Source organism: Chiloscyllium plagiosum, chromosome 37, assembly GCF_004010195.1.
Source record: "Chiloscyllium plagiosum isolate BGI_BamShark_2017 chromosome 37, ASM401019v2, whole genome shotgun sequence".
In the NCBI taxonomy this organism is placed as follows: Eukaryota; Metazoa; Chordata; class Chondrichthyes; order Orectolobiformes; family Hemiscylliidae; genus Chiloscyllium; species Chiloscyllium plagiosum.
The window spans coordinates 30,121,352-30,140,696 of NC_057746.1; the positions used below are offsets into that span (position 1 = coordinate 30,121,352).

At 44.0% G+C, this 19,345-nt stretch overlaps 1 protein-coding gene across 1 annotated transcript in view; it reads left to right on the forward strand.

Moving 5' to 3' along the window:
- LOC122541552 (tenascin-X-like) overlaps nt 1-19,345 on the forward strand; it is a 110,919-nt gene that overhangs the window by 41,952 nt on the left and 49,622 nt on the right. Inside the window, exons 13-22 of the mRNA XM_043678381.1 lie at nt 1,948-2,229; nt 7,778-8,077; nt 9,239-9,538; nt 11,067-11,366; nt 12,020-12,319; nt 13,015-13,314; nt 15,304-15,603; nt 17,124-17,423; nt 18,988-19,245; nt 19,282-19,323. Coding sequence (XP_043534316.1) covers nt 1,948-2,229; nt 7,778-8,077; nt 9,239-9,538; nt 11,067-11,366; nt 12,020-12,319; nt 13,015-13,314; nt 15,304-15,603; nt 17,124-17,423; nt 18,988-19,245; nt 19,282-19,323 — 2,682 coding nt within the window. The remainder of the gene's footprint in view (nt 1-1,947; nt 2,230-7,777; nt 8,078-9,238; nt 9,539-11,066; nt 11,367-12,019; nt 12,320-13,014; nt 13,315-15,303; nt 15,604-17,123; nt 17,424-18,987; nt 19,246-19,281; nt 19,324-19,345) is intronic.

A 19,345-nucleotide genomic window follows, 5' to 3' on the forward strand; every position in this document is an offset into this window, starting at 1 on the left:
GGAGTGGGGGAGGGAGTGAGTAGGGGAAGGAATGGGGAGTAAGTGAGAGTGAGTGGGGAGTGAGTGGGAGAGTGGGGGAATGATTGGGGGAGTGAGTATGGAGTGAGGATTGAGTGTTGCAGTCTAACTGAGGCATAGGAGGAGGGATCCAGCTGTTGGAGGGAGCAGGGGTTGAGGCCGCGGTTAGTCTGAAGGAGGCCTGAGGGTTCTCATTGCAGCATCAAGCGAGCAGCTGCTCAGGCCCAGGGTCGACTAGGCCAAATCTTTCCCCAGGCCCTACATACCCCAGGCCCAACCTTCCCACTGGGCCCAACCTCCCCCAGGCCCAGTCTCCCCCACACCTAGCCTCACCCAGACCTGAACACCTTTCCCCTGGCCCAATCTTACCCCAGAACCAGCCTTGCCCAGGTCTGAACACCTTGCCCCAAGCGCAACCTTCCTCCAGGCCCAGCCTCACCCAGGCCCAGCCTCGCCTCAGGCCTGAACACCTTCCCCCCAGGCCCAGCCTCACCTAAGCCCAATCTCCCCCATACCCAGCCTCACCCCAGGCCTGAACACTTTCCCCCAGGCCCAGCCTCACCTAAGCCCAATCTCCCCCATACCCAGCCTCACCCCAGGCCTGAACACCTTCCCCTGCAGGTGCGGTTGCTGGGTCATGGAGCTGAGGGCACAGCCTTGCATTTCTCTCTTTGTGAAATGTTTCCTTCACTTGCAGCTGCCGATGAATCTGAGGATTAGATTTTTGAACAGTCTTTGGGAGCCTTTGGGAGCTGGAGGAGCCTGAGGTAGGCCCCATGTTAGCTGTAACTGTGTGAGGCAGATTTAAACCTGATCACCTGGAACACAGATGGCTCACAGAACAAGTTTGGCTTTCGATTTTTGAGTTGATTTAGTGTGGAGCATTTCCAGTAGTTTTTCAGTGAATTTTTGGTTCATTTGTCGGTCATCTTTCCCTTGTCCTCCTTGAGATTTGCAGGTGCTGATGCCAAGAGATTACGGCTTGAGAACATCTGACTGTGTGCCCACTCTGTCCAGTGTTAGCCCGTTTCTGAATGCTTGGCCACACCCGTACCAGCGACCCTGAATTCCTGAGTTTAAATCTCATCACAGTCACTGAGCTGTTACCTTATTCCCACGCTAAGCCGGACTCCATGCCTATCCTAGCTGCCCCTTGCTGAGGGGGTGGTCAGCTGCTTTGTGGAACCATCACAGCCCAACAAACATGGACCTCCGTCACTTTAAGAAATCATTTGTCTGGGGAAGTAAACCTGCAGCTTGCTGACCTGGTCTGGCCTACGTGTGACTCCAAACCAACACCAGCCAGTTGACTCCACTAATCCAATTGGTCAGGCAGGATCATAGTAGCTACAGTAGGCCATTCAGTCCTTCAAGCCTGCCTGTCCATTCAACAAGATCATTAATGATCTTTACATCTGAATTCCCAGATTATCCCAAATCCCTGTGTTCCGACGTCTCCCGATTCCTGTCAACAATGAAGTGCCCACAGACCTTCGAGGGAAGACTTTTCTCCGTGCTACAATTCAGCCTGAATCAAAACACCCCACTGCCTAATTCTGAAACTGTCTCACCCTCTTGATCCCACTTCTCAGTGCCCACCCTGTCAGGCCCTTCCTCAATGAGATCAATTCCGAGGAACACCAGTCTAACACCCTCAAACGCTCCAACCGTGGAAGGCGTTGTTGGGAATGGACAATAAATTGGACCACACTAACATCAGTCAGGTCCTGGGGGAGATCTCAGAAAGAAAATGTCTTTGATGAAGTAACGATTGTGAAAGATACCTCAACATAATGCCGCTGAGATCTCCAGACTGTCATGTCAGAGAGTGTGCCTGATCAGTGCTGTTACCCTCCAGGAGAAGTAATCAATCCCGCACCAGTAACAACCCATCTTTTTCTCCTCTCTCACCTTTGTTGACTCCCACAGATAAGGACGCAGCCAGACTGAAAAAGGTTGGGCAGCTTTCAGTCTCTAATGTCACATCTGACTCCTTCCAGCTTTCCTGGGCAGCAGATGGTGCTTTTGATTCCTTTGTGATACAGTACAGGGTGCCCGGTTCTAAAGTGGCACGGAAACGCACGGTAACCGGTGACAGCCAGAGAACTGTGATCACAGGCCTCAGGCCTAGCACCAGCTACAGAGTCTTCCTCTTTGGGGTTTCCCATGGCCAGCGCACAAGACCACTGACTGGCCTTGTATCCACCAGAGGTAATGCTTTCAATAAATGGAGCCCTCATCACTCAAGGCTGGGAAGAACAGATTGGTCTTCCTGTGACCTATGCCATACACCGTCTCTGTGCTGCTATTTGGGCCAGTGATGCTTGTGCCCCTGAAAACTGCATGGCAGGTCAAAGTGCACGGCCAGGCTCATTGACCCGACTGTCAGGTACCTCACGCACCCCACACCCCCTCCCCCACTCATTACACCACCATCGCATGAAATTTGAATTCATCTGGATTTGTTCTGAGCTGAGACCACAGCTGGATGTTTGTCTCCATGTGTGATTTGTTTTACATGAATGTAAACACACATTCACTGATCATCCATAATCATTTCCACAGCTTTTGCATGCACTCATGGAGCAGAACTTGCTTGATCTCAGGAACTCCAAACCATTCTTCATTCCCAGGAAAAAATGATAGTTGGCCATCCTTCCTCCATCTTTGATCTAGAAATCACTGGCCTCACGTTCATCCTCATTGATTCCATTACTGTCACAGCTGCTGATCATTGTGAGAAACCCTAGCGTTTTCCATCATTTTCATCAAACTTTCAGCATTTTTGATTAACTGTAAAATTACTATTTCTGTGCTATATGACTCTAAGTGAGATGAACTGGATTGCTGTTTGGGAGAGGTGGGGCTGATGGAATAAATGGCCTCTTCTTTTTTCTTTACTACTGTAAGAACTTGAGACAATGGGAGAGGAGCAGTGGGAAAAGGAGATTTTTTTAAAAAGGTGTGGGGAAATTCCACAGAATGTAGATCCTCTGAAACATTACGAACCTTTAAGCAAACTCTGGGATGACCACATTGTCGAGTCCTGTGTCTGAATAGTGGAAACACAAGTGAAGACTCGAATAAACAGAGAGAAGGTCAAACAGCAGATGAGCTTGGACACAAAGCCAAGAAACCCCGATACAAGTTCAAAGCTGATTTTCAAACAATAAGAAGGAAGGGAATTAATGAACTAATTCCAGGGCAAGGGAAAAATCAAGGAAGCAAATGTGATTGCGAACAGATGAAGGCAGGTTAAGGAGAGAGAAGGAGTTTTCTTGGTTGGGTTAGACTGCCATCTAGTGAATGGAGAGGGAGCTGTTTCCCTGGTGGTCTCTGAGTACAGGGCATTGTGATAGAGACTGAACCTCTTCTGCTCTGTACCATGCTGGGAATTTCTGAAATGTAACCTGCAGCTGTTGGTACTTCTAATATTGATCAATTCAGCAAATGTGCTCCAAATATCCCACTGTTCCCATAACAAACAAATTGCACAGTGTCTGCAGGCTCAGAGTATCATGAATATGTCTGGAAAATTCACATGATATTTCCACCTCATCCGTTAGGCCTTTCCAGATTTCAATTCAAATTACAAGTGTGGAGGGTGATGTGCTTCTAGGACAGATTCTGTACGGCTAACACTGTGTTTCTGTTAGTGTTACTGAGAGACACTGTGAGTTTGGGCTCTGTCAGTGTTCCTGAGGGGCACTGTGAGTCTGGGGTATGTCAGTGTTCCTGAGGGGCACTGTGAGTCTGGGCTCTGTCAGTGTTCCTGAGGGACACTGTGAGTCTGGGCTCTGTCCGTGTTACTGAGGGACACTATGAGTCTGGGCTCTGTGAGTGTTCCTGAGGGACACTGTGAGTCTGTGGTGTGTCAGTGTTCCTGAGGGACACTGTGAGTCTGCGGTCTGTCAGTGTTACTGAGGGACACTGTGAGACTCTGGTGTGTCAGTGTTACTGAGGGACACTGTGAGTCTGGGCTCTGTCCGTGTTACTGAGGGACACTATGAGTCTGCGGTGTGTCAGTATTACTGAAGGACACTGTAAGTCTGGGGTGTGTCAGTGTTACTGAGGGACACTGTGAGTCTGGGCTCTGTCCGTGTTACTGATGGACACTGTGAGTCTGGGGTGTGTAAGTGTTACTGAGGGACACTATGAGTCTGGGCTCTGTCAGTGTTACTGAGGGACACTATGAATCTGCAGTGTGTCAGTGTTACTGAGGGACACTGTGAGTCTGTGGTGTGTCAGTGTTCCTGAGGGACACTGTGAGTCTGTGGTGTGTCAGTGTTCCTGAGGGACACTGTGAGTCTGTGGTGTTTCAGTGTTACTGAGGGACACTGTGAGACTCTGGTGTGTCAGTGTTACTGAGGGACACTGTGAGTCTGGGCTCTGTCCGTGTTACTGAGGGACACTGTGTGTCTGGAGTGTGTCAGTGTTACTGAGGGACACTGTGAGTCTGGGCTCTGTCAGTGATACTGAAGGAGACTGTGTGTCTGGGCTCTATCCGTGTTGCTGAGGGACACTGTGAGTCTGGGCTCTGTCAGTGTTACTGAGGGACACTGTGTGTCTGGAGTGTGTCAGTGTTACTGAGGGACACTGTGTGTCTGGGCTCTGTCAGTGATACTGAAGGAGACTGTGTGTCTGGGCTCGGTCCGTGTTACTGAAGGACACTGTGAGTCTGGGCTCTATCAGTGTTACTGAGGGACACTGTGAGTCTGGGGTGTGTCAGTGTTACTGAGGGACTCTGTGAGTCTGGGGTGTGTCAATGTTACTGAGGGATACTGTGTGTCTGGGCTTTGTCAGTGTTACTGAGAGACACTGTGTGTCTGGGCTCTGTCAGTGTTACTGAGGGACACTGTGAGTCTGGGCTCCGTCAGTGTTACTGAGGGACACTATAAGTCTGTGGTGTGTCAGTGTTACTGAGGGACACTATGAGTCTGGGCTCTGTCAGTGTTACTGACGGACACTGTGTGTCTGGGATGTGTCAGTGTTACTGAGGGATACTGTGTGTCTGCGGTGTGTCAGTGTTACTGAGGGACACTGTGAGTCTGGCCTCTGTCAGTGTTACTGAAGTACACTGTGACACTCAGACACTGTAGTCTCAGTGTCTGAGCACCCATCGCTCAGCAGGGAGAGCTCCACAGGCTGACCACTTGCTGAGTGACAGATGACTCCCCTCACCTCCGTGTTTAGTGGTCAAACCTTTCTCCCTGAGATTTTTACCTTTGGACTATTCATCCAACAAACCAGTTCGTTGGCATCTTTCCTGGGACTGCCTTAATGATATTCCACATTTTCGACGGAGGTTCACGAGGTGACTTGCTTGGATTGCGCTAATCCACGTTTCCCACATTCCCAGCCTGACCAGACCTCTGTTAGAAATCCTCACAATGTCTGATCTCCTCCCAGCTTTGACAGGTTCAGTTGAAATGAAGCCAAGCCGCCTGGAGAACCTCTCCACCTTTAACATCACAGTGCACTCGGTCAGTCTGCTGGGGCTGCCAAGGTGCTCTTTGACTCCTTCCTGGTGCAGTATGGAGTTCAGGACCTGAAGGAAACTCACGGTGGCCGGGAACCTGTGAGCCACTACCATCAGGGGCCTGAGGCCAGCCACCTAGTACAGCGTCCAGGGCCACGGCCTCTCTCATGGTCAAGCCACAAAGCCACTCAGCCTGGTGCCGGCTACAGAAGGTCATGTACGGCACGGAATGCCCTTGGTCTGACCACAGGAACTGCACGCTTCCCCCTCTCCATCATCACAATCACTAACACGGAAACCAGGCCCTTCCTGGGTCTCACACACAATCCTCCAGTACAAAATCTGGCCATTCGGCCCTCTGGTCTGTGCTGTGCTGGCGTTTATAATCTCCAAGAGGCCCCTGTGACCTCTTTTGACTCCACCCTCCTCTGTGCCTGTCTGTCTTGTGTCTATCCAGCGTTGCAGTCTATGTATCTGCACATACCTGCCTGCACCGCTGTATATCTGTGTCCTTACCACTCTGCCTCTGCACGGACGTTTCTCCCGAATCCGCTACCCTGCCTCCTTTCGATGTGGCCATCTCCCAATCCCAAGGCAGAAAGATTACAGTGAGCCCTCGGAAACTGCTCCAATCTTCGGGAGATGCCACCTCCGATCGAACATCTTCCTGAAGATTTTATGCCAATCTCTGCCATCATGTTTTATCCAAATGCTTTGGGTGGCTTTGGCAAGGCCAGGATTTATCACCTATCCCGGACTACCGTAGAAAGGATTCTCCTGAACTGTGAGGAGCCTCGTGAAGCTTATTCAAGGTTTAAATCCCTGTTCATCTCCAGCGGATCTCACCTTGCAACGACTTACAAATCCCACCAAAAGGATGGAACCATTCTAATGAACAGGAGCGATCTGGTTACTAAGAAATCAAACTCCAAAACCTGGCCGCAGCTTTTTTGTGGATTGCCAGGGCTCAGGGGGCCAGGGGAATTTCTTTACTGTCCACACACTCGCAGAGTGTAGGCCGTGAACTGGAGAAACATGGTGAATAGATGCTGTTCACCAGTTGAGAGATTTCACCTGGTTGAACACCGAGACCCTGCAGCAGTTGATTGTGGTTCCTGGTTCGAGATCGGATTGTCCAGGGTCAGCAGGGAGCATTACTGAGCCATCATTGAGGCCCTGCTCTACTGTGGGAAAGATCAGGTCCCGATGGATGGAGTTTAAACACATTGTGGACAGCCATAGACATAGACACAGGGAGTGGGACCCCCACCATCACTGAGTGGGGAGAAGATCCCACCCCCGAGGGCTGACTGCCGATCTGATTGGCCAGCAGCTCCAGCAGTGCCCAGCAGCGCCAGGATCTCAACAGTGGGCACGGCTGGAACTGCAGGTTGTCCCATTCATGAGTGAACAATGGATCTCCAACCCAGGAAGAATCTGAGGTATTTAGACAGGGAGCAGTTGGGCATTCCAGGGAGGGGGAAAACGGTGGTTGGGAGCAGGATCAGAGGGGTAGGTTTTGGAAACCAGCTGAGAGGCACAAAGGTCGCAAGGGAAGAGAGTTGGGAGGGGTGGGAGTGAGGGAGAGATGGCCTGGGGCGGGGTTTGCCATTATGGCGGATGGGATTTCCTGATGTGGCTGTAATTCCAATGATCCCCTTCACTGGGAGTGCAATCCCAGTGTGGAGCACCATTACTGACCATCAACCCTGACCCTCAATCCCAGTTCAGATTGTTGTCAGACTTACCGCTGTTTATCCTGATATTGTGTACAGATTTTAACAAACACATTGACCCAGTTGACCCAGGCTTGGTGACTATTAAAATCCTATTGGACAATCCTGATGTCCACAGTGAGTGCGCTGTGTTCAGAACATGGCTTTGGGGAAGGAGAGTGAGGAAAGAGATAACACTGTATGCAAAAGGAACCCGTTGAATCCAACATTGTTCAGTCACTCCCTGGGGAGAAAGTCCCACAATCTTGCCTCTCCCTGGATAAAGAGGTTTCTCCTGAATTCCCTTCTAGATCCATGGTGACTCTTTTGTATTCATATCCTCTGGTTTCCCTTTGCCTCTCCAGTGGAAACATTCCAGCAGCTCTTCCACCAGAGTTTTGTTCAAATTAAGAAAAGTCTTTTGAAATTTGAATCATTCTTCTTTTCAGATCCTTCCATCTCTTCATGGCCTCTATTGTCAGGTTGTGAACCTACAATAGATTGCCTCAGTCGCTGAATGGGATTTCATCAAATGTGAAAGTTCATGTCTATTTTCCCTTTTTAGCTTCCACAGATAAAGACAAAGTAAAGCCAAGTAAAGTGAATAAGCTGGAGAATCTTTCCGTCTCTAACGTCACAGCAGACTCATTCCGGCTGTCCTGGAGAGCGGAGAAAGATTTTAATTCTTTTCTCATACAGTACGGAGTGCGAGGTTCTGAGGATGTGCACAACGTGACGGTAACTGGTGACCGTCGATTGTCTGTCATCACAGGCCTGAGGCCTAGCACCGTGTACACAGTCTATGTCTATGGGATCTCTGCTGGTGTACGCAGCAAGCCTCTCAACACCCTCATAACCACCAAAGGTATTAACCCCATTTATCATGATTTCTTTTTTTAAATGAAACAAGATAATTTATCTTTCCATTTTCCATTTCACAGACACTGCTGGTTCCTATGGAGATTATGTAGCCTGTGTCCTTAGGTAGGCCTGGGGCAGACATCAAGTTGAGACATCTTACTGAATTCTGGGACTCCTGAGTACCAATGGCTGCATTTATAGAGAATTATGTAATATTCACAACACAGATACAGGCCATTCGGCCCAAGTGGTTCAGGGATTTATGCTTCATATGTACTCTCTCTTTGTACTTCATCTCAGCCTGTAAACATTCCCTTTTATTTCTTTTTCACTTGTGTTTAAACAGCTTTTTAAAAATAGATCTGGTATTCCCCTCAGCCAGCTCTCTCCATGGTGCTGATCTTGGCATTCTCTCCACACTCTGGCAAAATCAATTTCTCCCAAGTTCCTTTGGATTTTTAAAAATAAGTTTCCTGGCAGACCCCAGTATTTACCAGTTCACAATGAAACCATCTTCCCTAAATCTACCAACTGAACTCAGTTAAAATTTTAATTTTATACGCAGGTGAACTAGAAGCAGGGGCAGGCTATTTATCCCTTTCAACCTGTTTGATTTATCCATAAAAGCATGAGAGATCTGAAAGAACTCTCAAATCCACATCCCTTCCTAACCTCAATAATCATTGAATGTCTCATTGGTTAAGAATCTAACTATCTCTTGCCAAAAAAAAATCAATATTTCTGCTTCCACCACTCTCTGGGAAAGAGTGTTCCAAATCCTCTCAACTTTCTGAAGCAAAGAATTTTCTTCATCTCAGTCTTAGGAAACCCTATATCTTTAAATTGAGTCCCCTAGTGATAGTCTCTCCCACAAGGGGAAACACCCTGGGTCAAGTTCCCATATGATTCAATTACCTCACTTCTCGTATTTCTAAACTATAAATGATCCACGTCCAGTTTGTCCAACCTTTCCTCATAAGATTAACTTTCTTCCTCTCTGCCCCATATAAATTGAGTGATCCTCGATACAACTCCCCCTATGTCCTGCTCTCATGTCACGTTCTGGAACCAATGCAATAGTACAATGTTCTGATCATTGTATGAGATTTCATCCAAAGCCTTTCAGTAGTTATTACCAAAGTTCACGTCAGTTTTAATTTTTCAGCTTCCACAGATAAAGACAAAGTAAAGCCGAGTAAAGTGAATAAGCTGGAGAATCTTTCAATCTCTAACGTCACAGCGGACTCTTTCCAGCTGTCCTGGGGAGCGGAGAAAGATTTTGATTCTTTTCTCATACAGTACGGTGTGCGAGGTTCTGAGGATGTACACAACGTGACAGTAACTGGTGGCCGTCGATTGTTTGTCATCACAGGCCTGAGGCCTAGCACCGTGTACACAGTGTATGTCTATGGGATCTCTGCTGGTGTACGCAGCAAGCCACTCAACACCCTCATAACTACCAAAGGTATTACTCCTTTTATCATGACCTTTTTACAAAAATTTGCCTTTCTGTTTCAGAGTCACTGCTGGTTACCATGGAGACAACTAGCCCGTGTCCTCAGTCTGAGGTAGACATTGAGCCTCTTTGAAATCTGAGGTCCCTGAGCAGACAAATGGCTGCATTTATAGAGAATGACACAATGGTTACAGCACAGCAACAGGCCATTCTGCCCAACAGTTCCAGGGGCTTATACTCCATATGAAGGTCCACCAATTCTGCTTCATCTTACCCTGTAGATGTAAACTTCTATTCCTTTCTCCCCATGTTTCCAGTCTCTTCTTAAATGTATCTCTGTTATACCCCTCGTCCACTGTCTGTGTTAGTATTTCCACATTTTAACCACCTTCTACAAAAGATTCTTCTCCTGAATTCCTGATTCAGATATTCGTGTCATTGGTTCCTAGTTGTGAATGTCTCACTTCTTTCTTTAAACTACTGAACCCATTCAAAATCTTATCTAATATAAATAATTTTGCATCTATGCCAATTTGCCCTTCGGTTTTACTGGTAGTCTACTGATGATCTAATTTGGTGGTCATTTTTAAGAACATAGATTAATGTACAGTCTAATTGTTCATCTGCATGAATCAGATATTTCAAGAAAATAATCAGCAGGCCTCAGACGCAGTGAACTCAGCTGAATGTTGATACCTCTTTGACAAAATTTAAAGGTCTTATGCGTTCAGTTACAATTTTAAGAGCTACGGTAACTGTGATTGTGGCAGTGCTGCTTTTCTTGAAGAACTGTGAGTTGAACAGTTCAGTAGATGGGTGGCAGGGTGGCACAGTGGTTAGTACTGCTGCCTCCCAGCGCCAGTGACCCGGGTTCAATTCCCGCTTCAGGCAAATGTCTGTGTGGAGTTTGCACATTCTCCCTGTGTCTGCGTGTGTTTCCACCGGGTGCTCTGGTTTCCTCCCACAGTCCAAAAAAAATGTGCAGGTTAGATGAATTGGCCATGCTAAATTGCCCATAGTGTTAGATGAAGGGGAATGGGTCTGGGTGGGTTGCTCTTCGGAGGGTCGGTGTGGACATGTTGGGCCGAAGGGCCTGTTTCCACACTGTAAGTAATCTAATCTAGAAAAAAGCTTTCAACACTTTTCCACACTCCTGTGGCAGTGCATTCCACAGTTCAACGCTCCTGGGGAAAAAGGTTTCTCCTGAATTCTCTCTATTAGATTAACTAGTAAGGAGTTTATTTTGGTGGTTCCTGGTTTCAGTGTTGTCTACAAAAGGAAACACAGTCATTCTGCTGGTCTCTGTTTATTGACTCTGTAATGACTCTGACTTTGTTGTTCAAATTATTCAAAGCATTTTAAGATGTGAATAATCATTGCATTTCAATCCCTCCATCTCTACATCAACATCTATCTCATAAGGTTCTGATCCAATGATATTACTCTTGATAAATAAATAGGATTTCATCGAATGTTTCTCATCATTTGTTCCTCAACTTTTACCTGGTAAAGGTTCACATCTATTTTCCCTCTTCAGCTTCCACAGATAAAGACAAAGTAAAGCCAAGTAAAGTGAATAAGCTGGAGAATCTTTCAGTCTCTAACATCACAGCGGATTCCTTCCAGCTGTCCTGGGGACCGGAGAAAGATTTTGATTCTTTTCTCATACAGTACAGAATAAGAGGCTCTGAGGATGTGCACAATGTGACAGTAACTGGTGACCGTGGATTGTTTGTCATCACAGGCCTGAGGCCTAGTACCGTGTACACAGTCTATGTCTATGGGATCTCTGCTGGTGTACGCAGCAAGCCTCTCAACACCCTTTTAACCACCAAAGGTATTACCCCCTTTTATGATGACTTTGCCTTTTTAAACGAAACAAAATAATTTGCCTTTCCATTTCAGATACTGCTGGTTACTATGGAAACAACGTGGCCTGAGCAGGAATGGCCATCTTTATAGAGAATTACGTAATATTTGCAGCACAGAAACAAGCCATTTGGCTCAATGGTTTCAGCAGTTTATGCTCTTAATGGATATCTTCCTTCAACAGATTTTATCAACAGAACCTTCCAACTCTTTTTCCCTTGAGTTTATCCAGTTCTTCTGAACCGTTTTGACCATATTCCTCTCACCCACTTGCTGCGGTAGTAACCTCCACATTTTTACCACTCTCCAGATCAAGAGTTTTCTCCCGAATTCCCTACAGGAATTATAGCTAATATTTTGTATTGATAATCTCAGATATTCCTCTTACCTACAAAAGGAAGCATTATTCCTCTTTTGACCCTTTCAGCAGAGTTCTGTTTAAATTAAGAGAAATCTTTTATGATTGAATAATCCCTGCATTTAGATCCCTTCATCTCTTTGTCCCTCACTACTATGTCAGGTTATGATCCCAAACCTTTGATGTATTCAACAAAAGGTGATTGGGTATTTTGTCAATGCCTCACAGCTGTCACTACCTGTTAATATCTATTCCCTCTTCAGCTTCCACAGATAAAGACAAAGTAAAGCCGAGTAAAGTGAATAAGCTGGAGAATCTTTCAGTCACTAACGTAAAAGTGGACTCTTTCCAGCTGTCCTGGAGAGCGGAGAAAGGCTTTGATTCTTTTCTCATACAGTACAGAGTGCGTGGCTCTGAGAATGTGCACAATGTGACGGTATCTGGTGACCATCGATTGTCTGTCATCCCAGGCCTGAGACCTAGCACCATATACACAGTCTATGTCTACGGGATCTCTGCTGGTGTACACAGCAAGCCTCTTAAAACCCTCATAACCACCAAAGGTATTGCCCCCTTTTATCATGACCTTGCCTTTTTGAAAGAAACAAAATAATTTGCCTTTCCATTTCAGACATTGCTGGTTACTATGAAAATAATGTAGCCGGTGTCCTTAGGGAAGCCGGAGGTAGACATCACGCTGAGACGTCTCATTGAACTCTGGGATGGCTGCATTTATGGAGAATTGCATAATATTTATCGCACAGAAACAGGCCATTCGGCCCAACAATTTCAGCAGATTATGCTCTTAATGGATATCTTCCTTCAACAGATCTTATCAACAGAATCATCCATCTCTTTCTCCCTTGATTTTTATCCAGTTCTTCTGAAATGATTTTATCATATTCCTCTCACCCACTCCTCGTGGTAGTAACCTTCACATTTTTACCACTCTCTAGATAAATAATTTTTTACTGACTTCCCAACTGGAGTTATAGTTAATATTTTGCATTGATATTCGCAGATTTTCCTCTTCACTACAAAAAAATAGCCTTATTCCTTTTTTAACCCTTTCAGCATGGTTTTGTCCAAATTAAGAGAAACCTTCTTTGATTGAATAATCTTTGTTTTCAGATCCTTCTATCCCTTTGTCCCTGACTAACATGTCAGGTTATGATCCAAATCCCATGATGTATCCAGCGAAAAGTGATTGGAATTTTGTCATTGCCTCACATGTCATTACCTGTTCATATCTTTTCAGCTTCCACAGATAAAGACAAAGTAAAGCCAAGTAAAGTGAATAAACTGAAGAATCTTTCAGTCACTAACATAAAAGCGGATTCCTTCCAGCTGTCCTGGGGAGCAGAGAAAGGTTTTGATTCTTTTCTCGTACAGTACAGAGTGCATGATTCTAAGGATTTGCACAGTGTGACGGTAACTGGTGACCGTCGATTGTCTGTCATCACAGGCCTGAGGCCTAGCACCATGTACACAGTCTATGTTTATGGGATCTCTGGTGGTGTACACAGCAAACCAGTCAAAACCCTTATAACCACCAAAGGTATTACTTCCTTTTTACAAAACAATTTGCTTTTCAATTTCAGAAACTATGAAATTGACATAGATAGAAGTTGAGTTAGCTAACAGGAAACAGTGCTGACATGAACTATGTCCTCAAGAAGGCCTGATGTCAATATTGAGCTGAGATGCCTCATTCTCCCCACTTCTTGGATAAAGAAATGTCTCATGAATTCACAATTGGTAGCGTCTCATTTTCCTCTTCTTCACAAATAGAAACAAGTGTTCATCTGGTGAGTCCGCCCAGCAGAGCTTTGCTTTATCTCTTTACCAACACTGGTCAACATCACTAACCATACATTCTGTCCCTTCATTAATAAACAATGTAGATATTCGAAGCCTCAGCACTGTTTCCTGTTCGCTAACCCAATCTCTATCTATGTCAATTTAGTAACCTGGATGCCATGAGCTCTTATTTCATGCAGCAACTTTTGAAGTGAAAGTTTATTGAAAACCTTCTGGCAATCGAAAATCTAATCTACATCGACAGACTCCCCTTTATCTACATTGTTTGCCACTTCCCCAAAGAGCTCTAATAAATGAGTCAAACTTGATATCCATTTCACAAAACTATGTTGACTCAGCCGGATTGTATTGAGATTTTCAAAGGTCCTTTCTACAAACTTTTTAATAATCGATTCCAGATTTTCCACTATGACGAATGTTGTGCAAACTGATCTGCTGTTTTGCTCAATAATTTTGTTCCTTTTTTGAATATACAGTTACATCCTTTAAGTGTGGATATTTTCCGGGTGTAGGTTTGCTTACTGAACTGGAAGGTTCATTTCCAGACGTTTTGTCCCCCTACAAGGTAACATCTTCAGTGGGCATCAACACTGTCTCCTGTTAGCTAACCCAACCTCTATCTATGTCAATCTAGTAACCTGGACACCATGAGCACTTACTTCATGCAGCAACTTTTGAAGTGAAATTTTATTGAAAACCTTCTGGCAATCTAAAATCTAATCTACATCGACAGATTCCCTTTTATCTACATCGTTTGTCATCTCCCCAAAGAGCTCAAATAAATGAGTCAAACTTGATAGCCATTTCACAAAATCATGTTGACTCAGCCTGATTGTATTGAGATTTTCAAAGTTCCTTACGACAACCTCCTTAATAATCGATTCCAGATTTTCCATCGTGACTGATGTCGAGCAAATTGATCTTTTGTTTTCTCATTTGTTTTGCTCCTTTTTTGAATATACAGTTACATCCTACAAATGTGGAAATCTTCTCTATAATGTGGCATATTATGCTCAGTCCAAAGCTTAAATTTGCTCACAATTTAATCGGTTACAAATAAGTGTATATTTCCAGAGGATTATTCTTAAGATATTGACCTCTACTTTCATCACCTAATTAGATGGAATATATTGTTTGTTGATTCTAAGAAAATGTAATCTTATGTAATCTGTTTATATTATGGAACATTTGCATGAATCATGTATTTCAGGAAAGCAAACATCAAACATCGAGCTGAAACCCGGGAACTCAACTGAGTGTCTGGCACACAGCTAACTGTACAGTTTCATAGATTGCTAATTCATTTACCACTTTTGTTTCTATGGAGCTGTGAATACTGAAATGTTGATTTATTTGAAGGACCAAGTGATATTAGCCTGTTAAATCCTACATTGTTCAACACTCCCCGGGAATCAAGTCCCACAATCTCGCCCCTGCCCGGATAAAGGTTTTTCTCCTGAATTCCCTTCTGGATTCATGGTGACTCTCTTGTATTCATATCCTCTGGTTTCCCTTCCCCTCTCAAGTGGAAACAGTCCATCAGCTCTTCCACCAGAGTTTTGTTCAAATTAAGAAAAGTCTTTTGAAATTTGAATCATTCTTGTTTTCAGATTCCTCCATCTCTTCATGCCCTGTATTGTCAGGTTGTGAACCTACAATAGATTGCCTCAATCATTGAATAGGAATTCATCAAATGTGAAAGTTCAAATCTATTTTCCCTTTTTAGCTTCCACAGATAAAGACAAAGTAAAGCCAAGTAAAGTGAATAAGCTGGAGAATCTTTCAGTCTCCAACATCACAGTGAACTCCTTCCAACTGTCATGGGGAGCAGAGAAAGATTTTGAATCTTTTCTCATACAGTACAGAGTAAGAGGTTCTGAGGATGTGCACAATGTGACAGTAACTGGTGGCCGTCGATTGTCTGTCATCACAGGCCTGAGGCCGAGCACTGCGTATACAGTCTATGTCTATGGGATCTCTGCTGGTGTACGCAGCAAGCCACTCAACACCCTCATAACCACCAAAGGTATTACCCCCTTTTATCATGACCTTGCCTTTTTACAAAGCTTGCCTTTCCATTTCAGGAACTATGGAGATGACATGAACTATGTCCTCAGGGAGGCTTGAGGTCAATAATGAGCTGAGATGCCTCATTCTCTCCACCTTTGGATAAAGAAATTTCTTGTAAATTCCCGATTGGATTAATAGTTAATATCTCACATTGGTAGCCTCTCATTTTCCTGTTCTTCACAAATAGAAACAATTATTCATCTGGTGACTCTATCAGCAGAGCTTTTCTTTATCTCTTTGCCAACTCTGGTCAACATCACTAACCATACATTCTGTCCCTTTATTCAAGTTATTAACAAACAATGTAGATATTCAAAGCTTCAGCACTGTCTCCTGTTTGCTAACCCAACCTCTATCTATGTCAACCTAGTAACCTGGACACCATGAGCTCTTATTTCATGCAGCAACTTTTGAAATGAAATTTTATTGAAAACCTTCTGGCAATCGAAAATCTAATCTACATCGACAGACTCCCCTTTATCTACATTATTTGTCACCTCCCCAAAGAGCTCAAATAAATTAGTCAAACTTGATATCCATTTCACAAAATCATGTTGACTCAGCCTGATTGTATTGAGATTTTCTGAGTTCCTTACGACAACCTCCATAATAATCGATTCCAGATTTTCCATCGTGACGGATATTATGCAAACTCATCTTTTGTTTTCTCATTTGTTTTGTTCCTTTCTTGAATATACATTTACATCCTTCAAATATGGATATCTTCCCTATAAGGTGGCATATTGTGCTCAGTCCAAAGTTTCAACTTTCTCACAATTTTATATGTCACAAGTAAGTGTACATTTCCAGGGCATTATCCTTAAGATATTAAACTCTACTGTATTCATGGAGCACCTAATTAGATGGAATATATTGTTTGTTGATTCTAAGAAACTGTAATCAAATGTAATCTATTCTAATTGTGGAACTCTTGCATGAATTACGTATTTCAGGAAAGCAATCAGCAAACTAACGTGCTGAAACCCAGGAACGCAACTGAGTGTCTGACACACAGCTAACTGTACAATTCAACAGTTTCATAGATTGCTAATTCATTTACCACTTTCGTTTCTATGGAGCTGTGAATCCTGAAGTGTTGATTTATCTGAAGGACTATGTAATAGGAGCCTGTTGAATCCAACATTGTTCAGTCACTCCCTGGGGAGCAAGTCCCACAGTCTTGCTCCTCCCTGGATAAAGGAGTTTATCCTGAATTCCCTTCTGGATTCATGGTGACTCCCATATTCATATCCTCTGGTTTCCCTTTGCCTCTCAACTGGAAACATTCCGTCAGCTCTTCCACCAGAGTTTTGTTCAAATTAAGAAAGGCTTTTGAAATTTGAATCATTGTTGTTTTCAGATTCCTCCATCGCTTCATGCCCTGTATCGTCAGGTTGTGAACTCACAGTACATTCCCTCAGTTGTTGAATAGGATTTCATCAAATGTGAAAGTTCAAGAATACTTTCCCTTTTTAGCTTCCACAGATAAAGACAAAGTAAAGCCAAGTAAAGCGAATAAGTTGGAGAATCTTTCAGTCTCTAACATCACAGCGGACTCTTTCCAGCTGTCCTGGGGAGTAGAGAAAGATTTTGATTCTTTTCACATACAGTACGGAGTGCGAGATACTGAGGATGTGCACAACGTGACGGTAGCTGGTGACCGTCAATTGTCTGTCATCACAGGCCTGAAGCCTAGCACCGTGTACACAGTCTATGTTTATGGGATCTTTGCTGGTGTACGCAGCAAGCCACTCAACACCCTCATAACCACCAAAGGTATTACCTGCTTTTATCATGACATTGCCTTTTTACAAAACAAATCAATTTGCCTTTCCATTTCAGAAACTATGGAGACGACATGAACTATGTCCTCAGGAAGGCCTGATTGAGATATTGAGCTGAGATGCCTCATTCCCCCCACTTTTGGATAAAGAAATTTCTTGTGAATTCCCACTTGGATTAATAGTTAATATCTTGCTTTGATATCCTCTCATTTTCCTGTTCTCCACAAATAGAAACAATTATTCATCTGGATATCAAATATGAAATATCACCTGGATATTATTCATTTATCAGCAGAGCTTTTCTTTATCGCTTTGCCAACACTAGTCAACATCACTACCCATACCTATGTTCGCTTCATTCAAGTTATTAACAAACAATGTAGATATTCGAAGCCTCAGCACTGTCTCCTGTTTGCTAACCCAACCTCTATCTATGCGCAGCAGGTCAGGCAGCATCCAGGGGACAGGAGAATCGACGTTTCGGGCATAAGCCCTTCTTCAGGAATCCTGAAGAAGGGCTTATGCCCGATCTAAAATCTAATCTACATCGACAGACTCCCCTTTATCTACATCGTTTGTCACCTCCCCAAAAAACTCTAATAAATTAGTCAAACTTGATACCCATTTCACAAAACCATGTTGACTCAGCCTGATTGTATTGAGATTTTCAAAGTTCCTTACGACAACCTCCTTAATAATCGATTCCAGATTTTCCATCGTGATGTTGTTGTGCAAACCGATTTGTTGTTTTCTCATTTGTTTTGTTCCTTTTTTGAACATACAGTTACATCCTTCAAATGTGGACATTTTCCCTATAATGTGGCATATTGTGCTCAGTCCAAAGCTTAAATTTGCTCACAATTTAATTGGTTACAAATAAGTGTATATTTCCAGAGGATTATTCTTAAGATATTGACCTCTACTTTCATCACCTAATTAGATGGAATATATTGTTTGTTGATTCTAAGAAAATGAAATCTTTTGTAATCTGTTCGAATTTTGTAACTTTTGCATGAATCACATATTTCAGGAATGCAAACATCAAACTAATGAGCTGAAACCTGGGAACTCAACTGAATATCTGACACACAGCTAACTGTACATTTCAAACTTACATAGATTGCTTATTCATTTACCACGTTCCTTCTAAGGAGCTGTGAATCCTGAAGTGTTGATTTATCTGAAGGGCCAAGTGATATTAGCCTGTTAAATGCTACATTGTTCAGTCTCTCCCTGGGAATCAAGTCCCACAATCTCGCCCCTGCCTGGATAAAGGTACTTCTCCTGAATTCCCTTCCGGAGATTCATGGTGACTCTCTTGCATTCATATCCTCTGGTTTCCCTTTGCCTCTCCAGTGGAAACATTCCAGCAGCTCTTCCACCAGAGTTTTGTTCAAATTAAGAAAAGTCCTTTGAAATTTGAATCATTGTTGTTTTCAGATTCCTCCATCTCTTCATGCCCTGTATTGTCAGGTTGTGAACCTACAATAGATTGTCACAGTCGCTGAATGGGATTTCATCAAATGTGAAAGTTCATGTCTATTTTCCCTTTTTAGCTTCCACAGATAAAGACAAAGTAAAGCCAAGTAAAGTGAATAAGCTGGAGAATCTTTCCGTCTCTAACGTCACAGCGGACTCTTTCCAGCTGTCCTGGGGAGCGGAGAAAGAATTTAATTCTTTTCACATACAGTACGGAGTGCGAGGTTCTGAGGATGTGCACAACGTGACGGTAACTGGTGACCGTCGATTGTCTGTCATCACAGGCCTGAGGCCTAGCACCGTGTACACAGTCTATGTCTATGGGATCTCTGCTGGTGTACGCAGCAAGCCACTCAACAGGATCTCTGCTGGTGTACGCAGCAAGCCACTCAACACACTCATAACCACCAAAGGTATTACCCCCTTTTATCATGA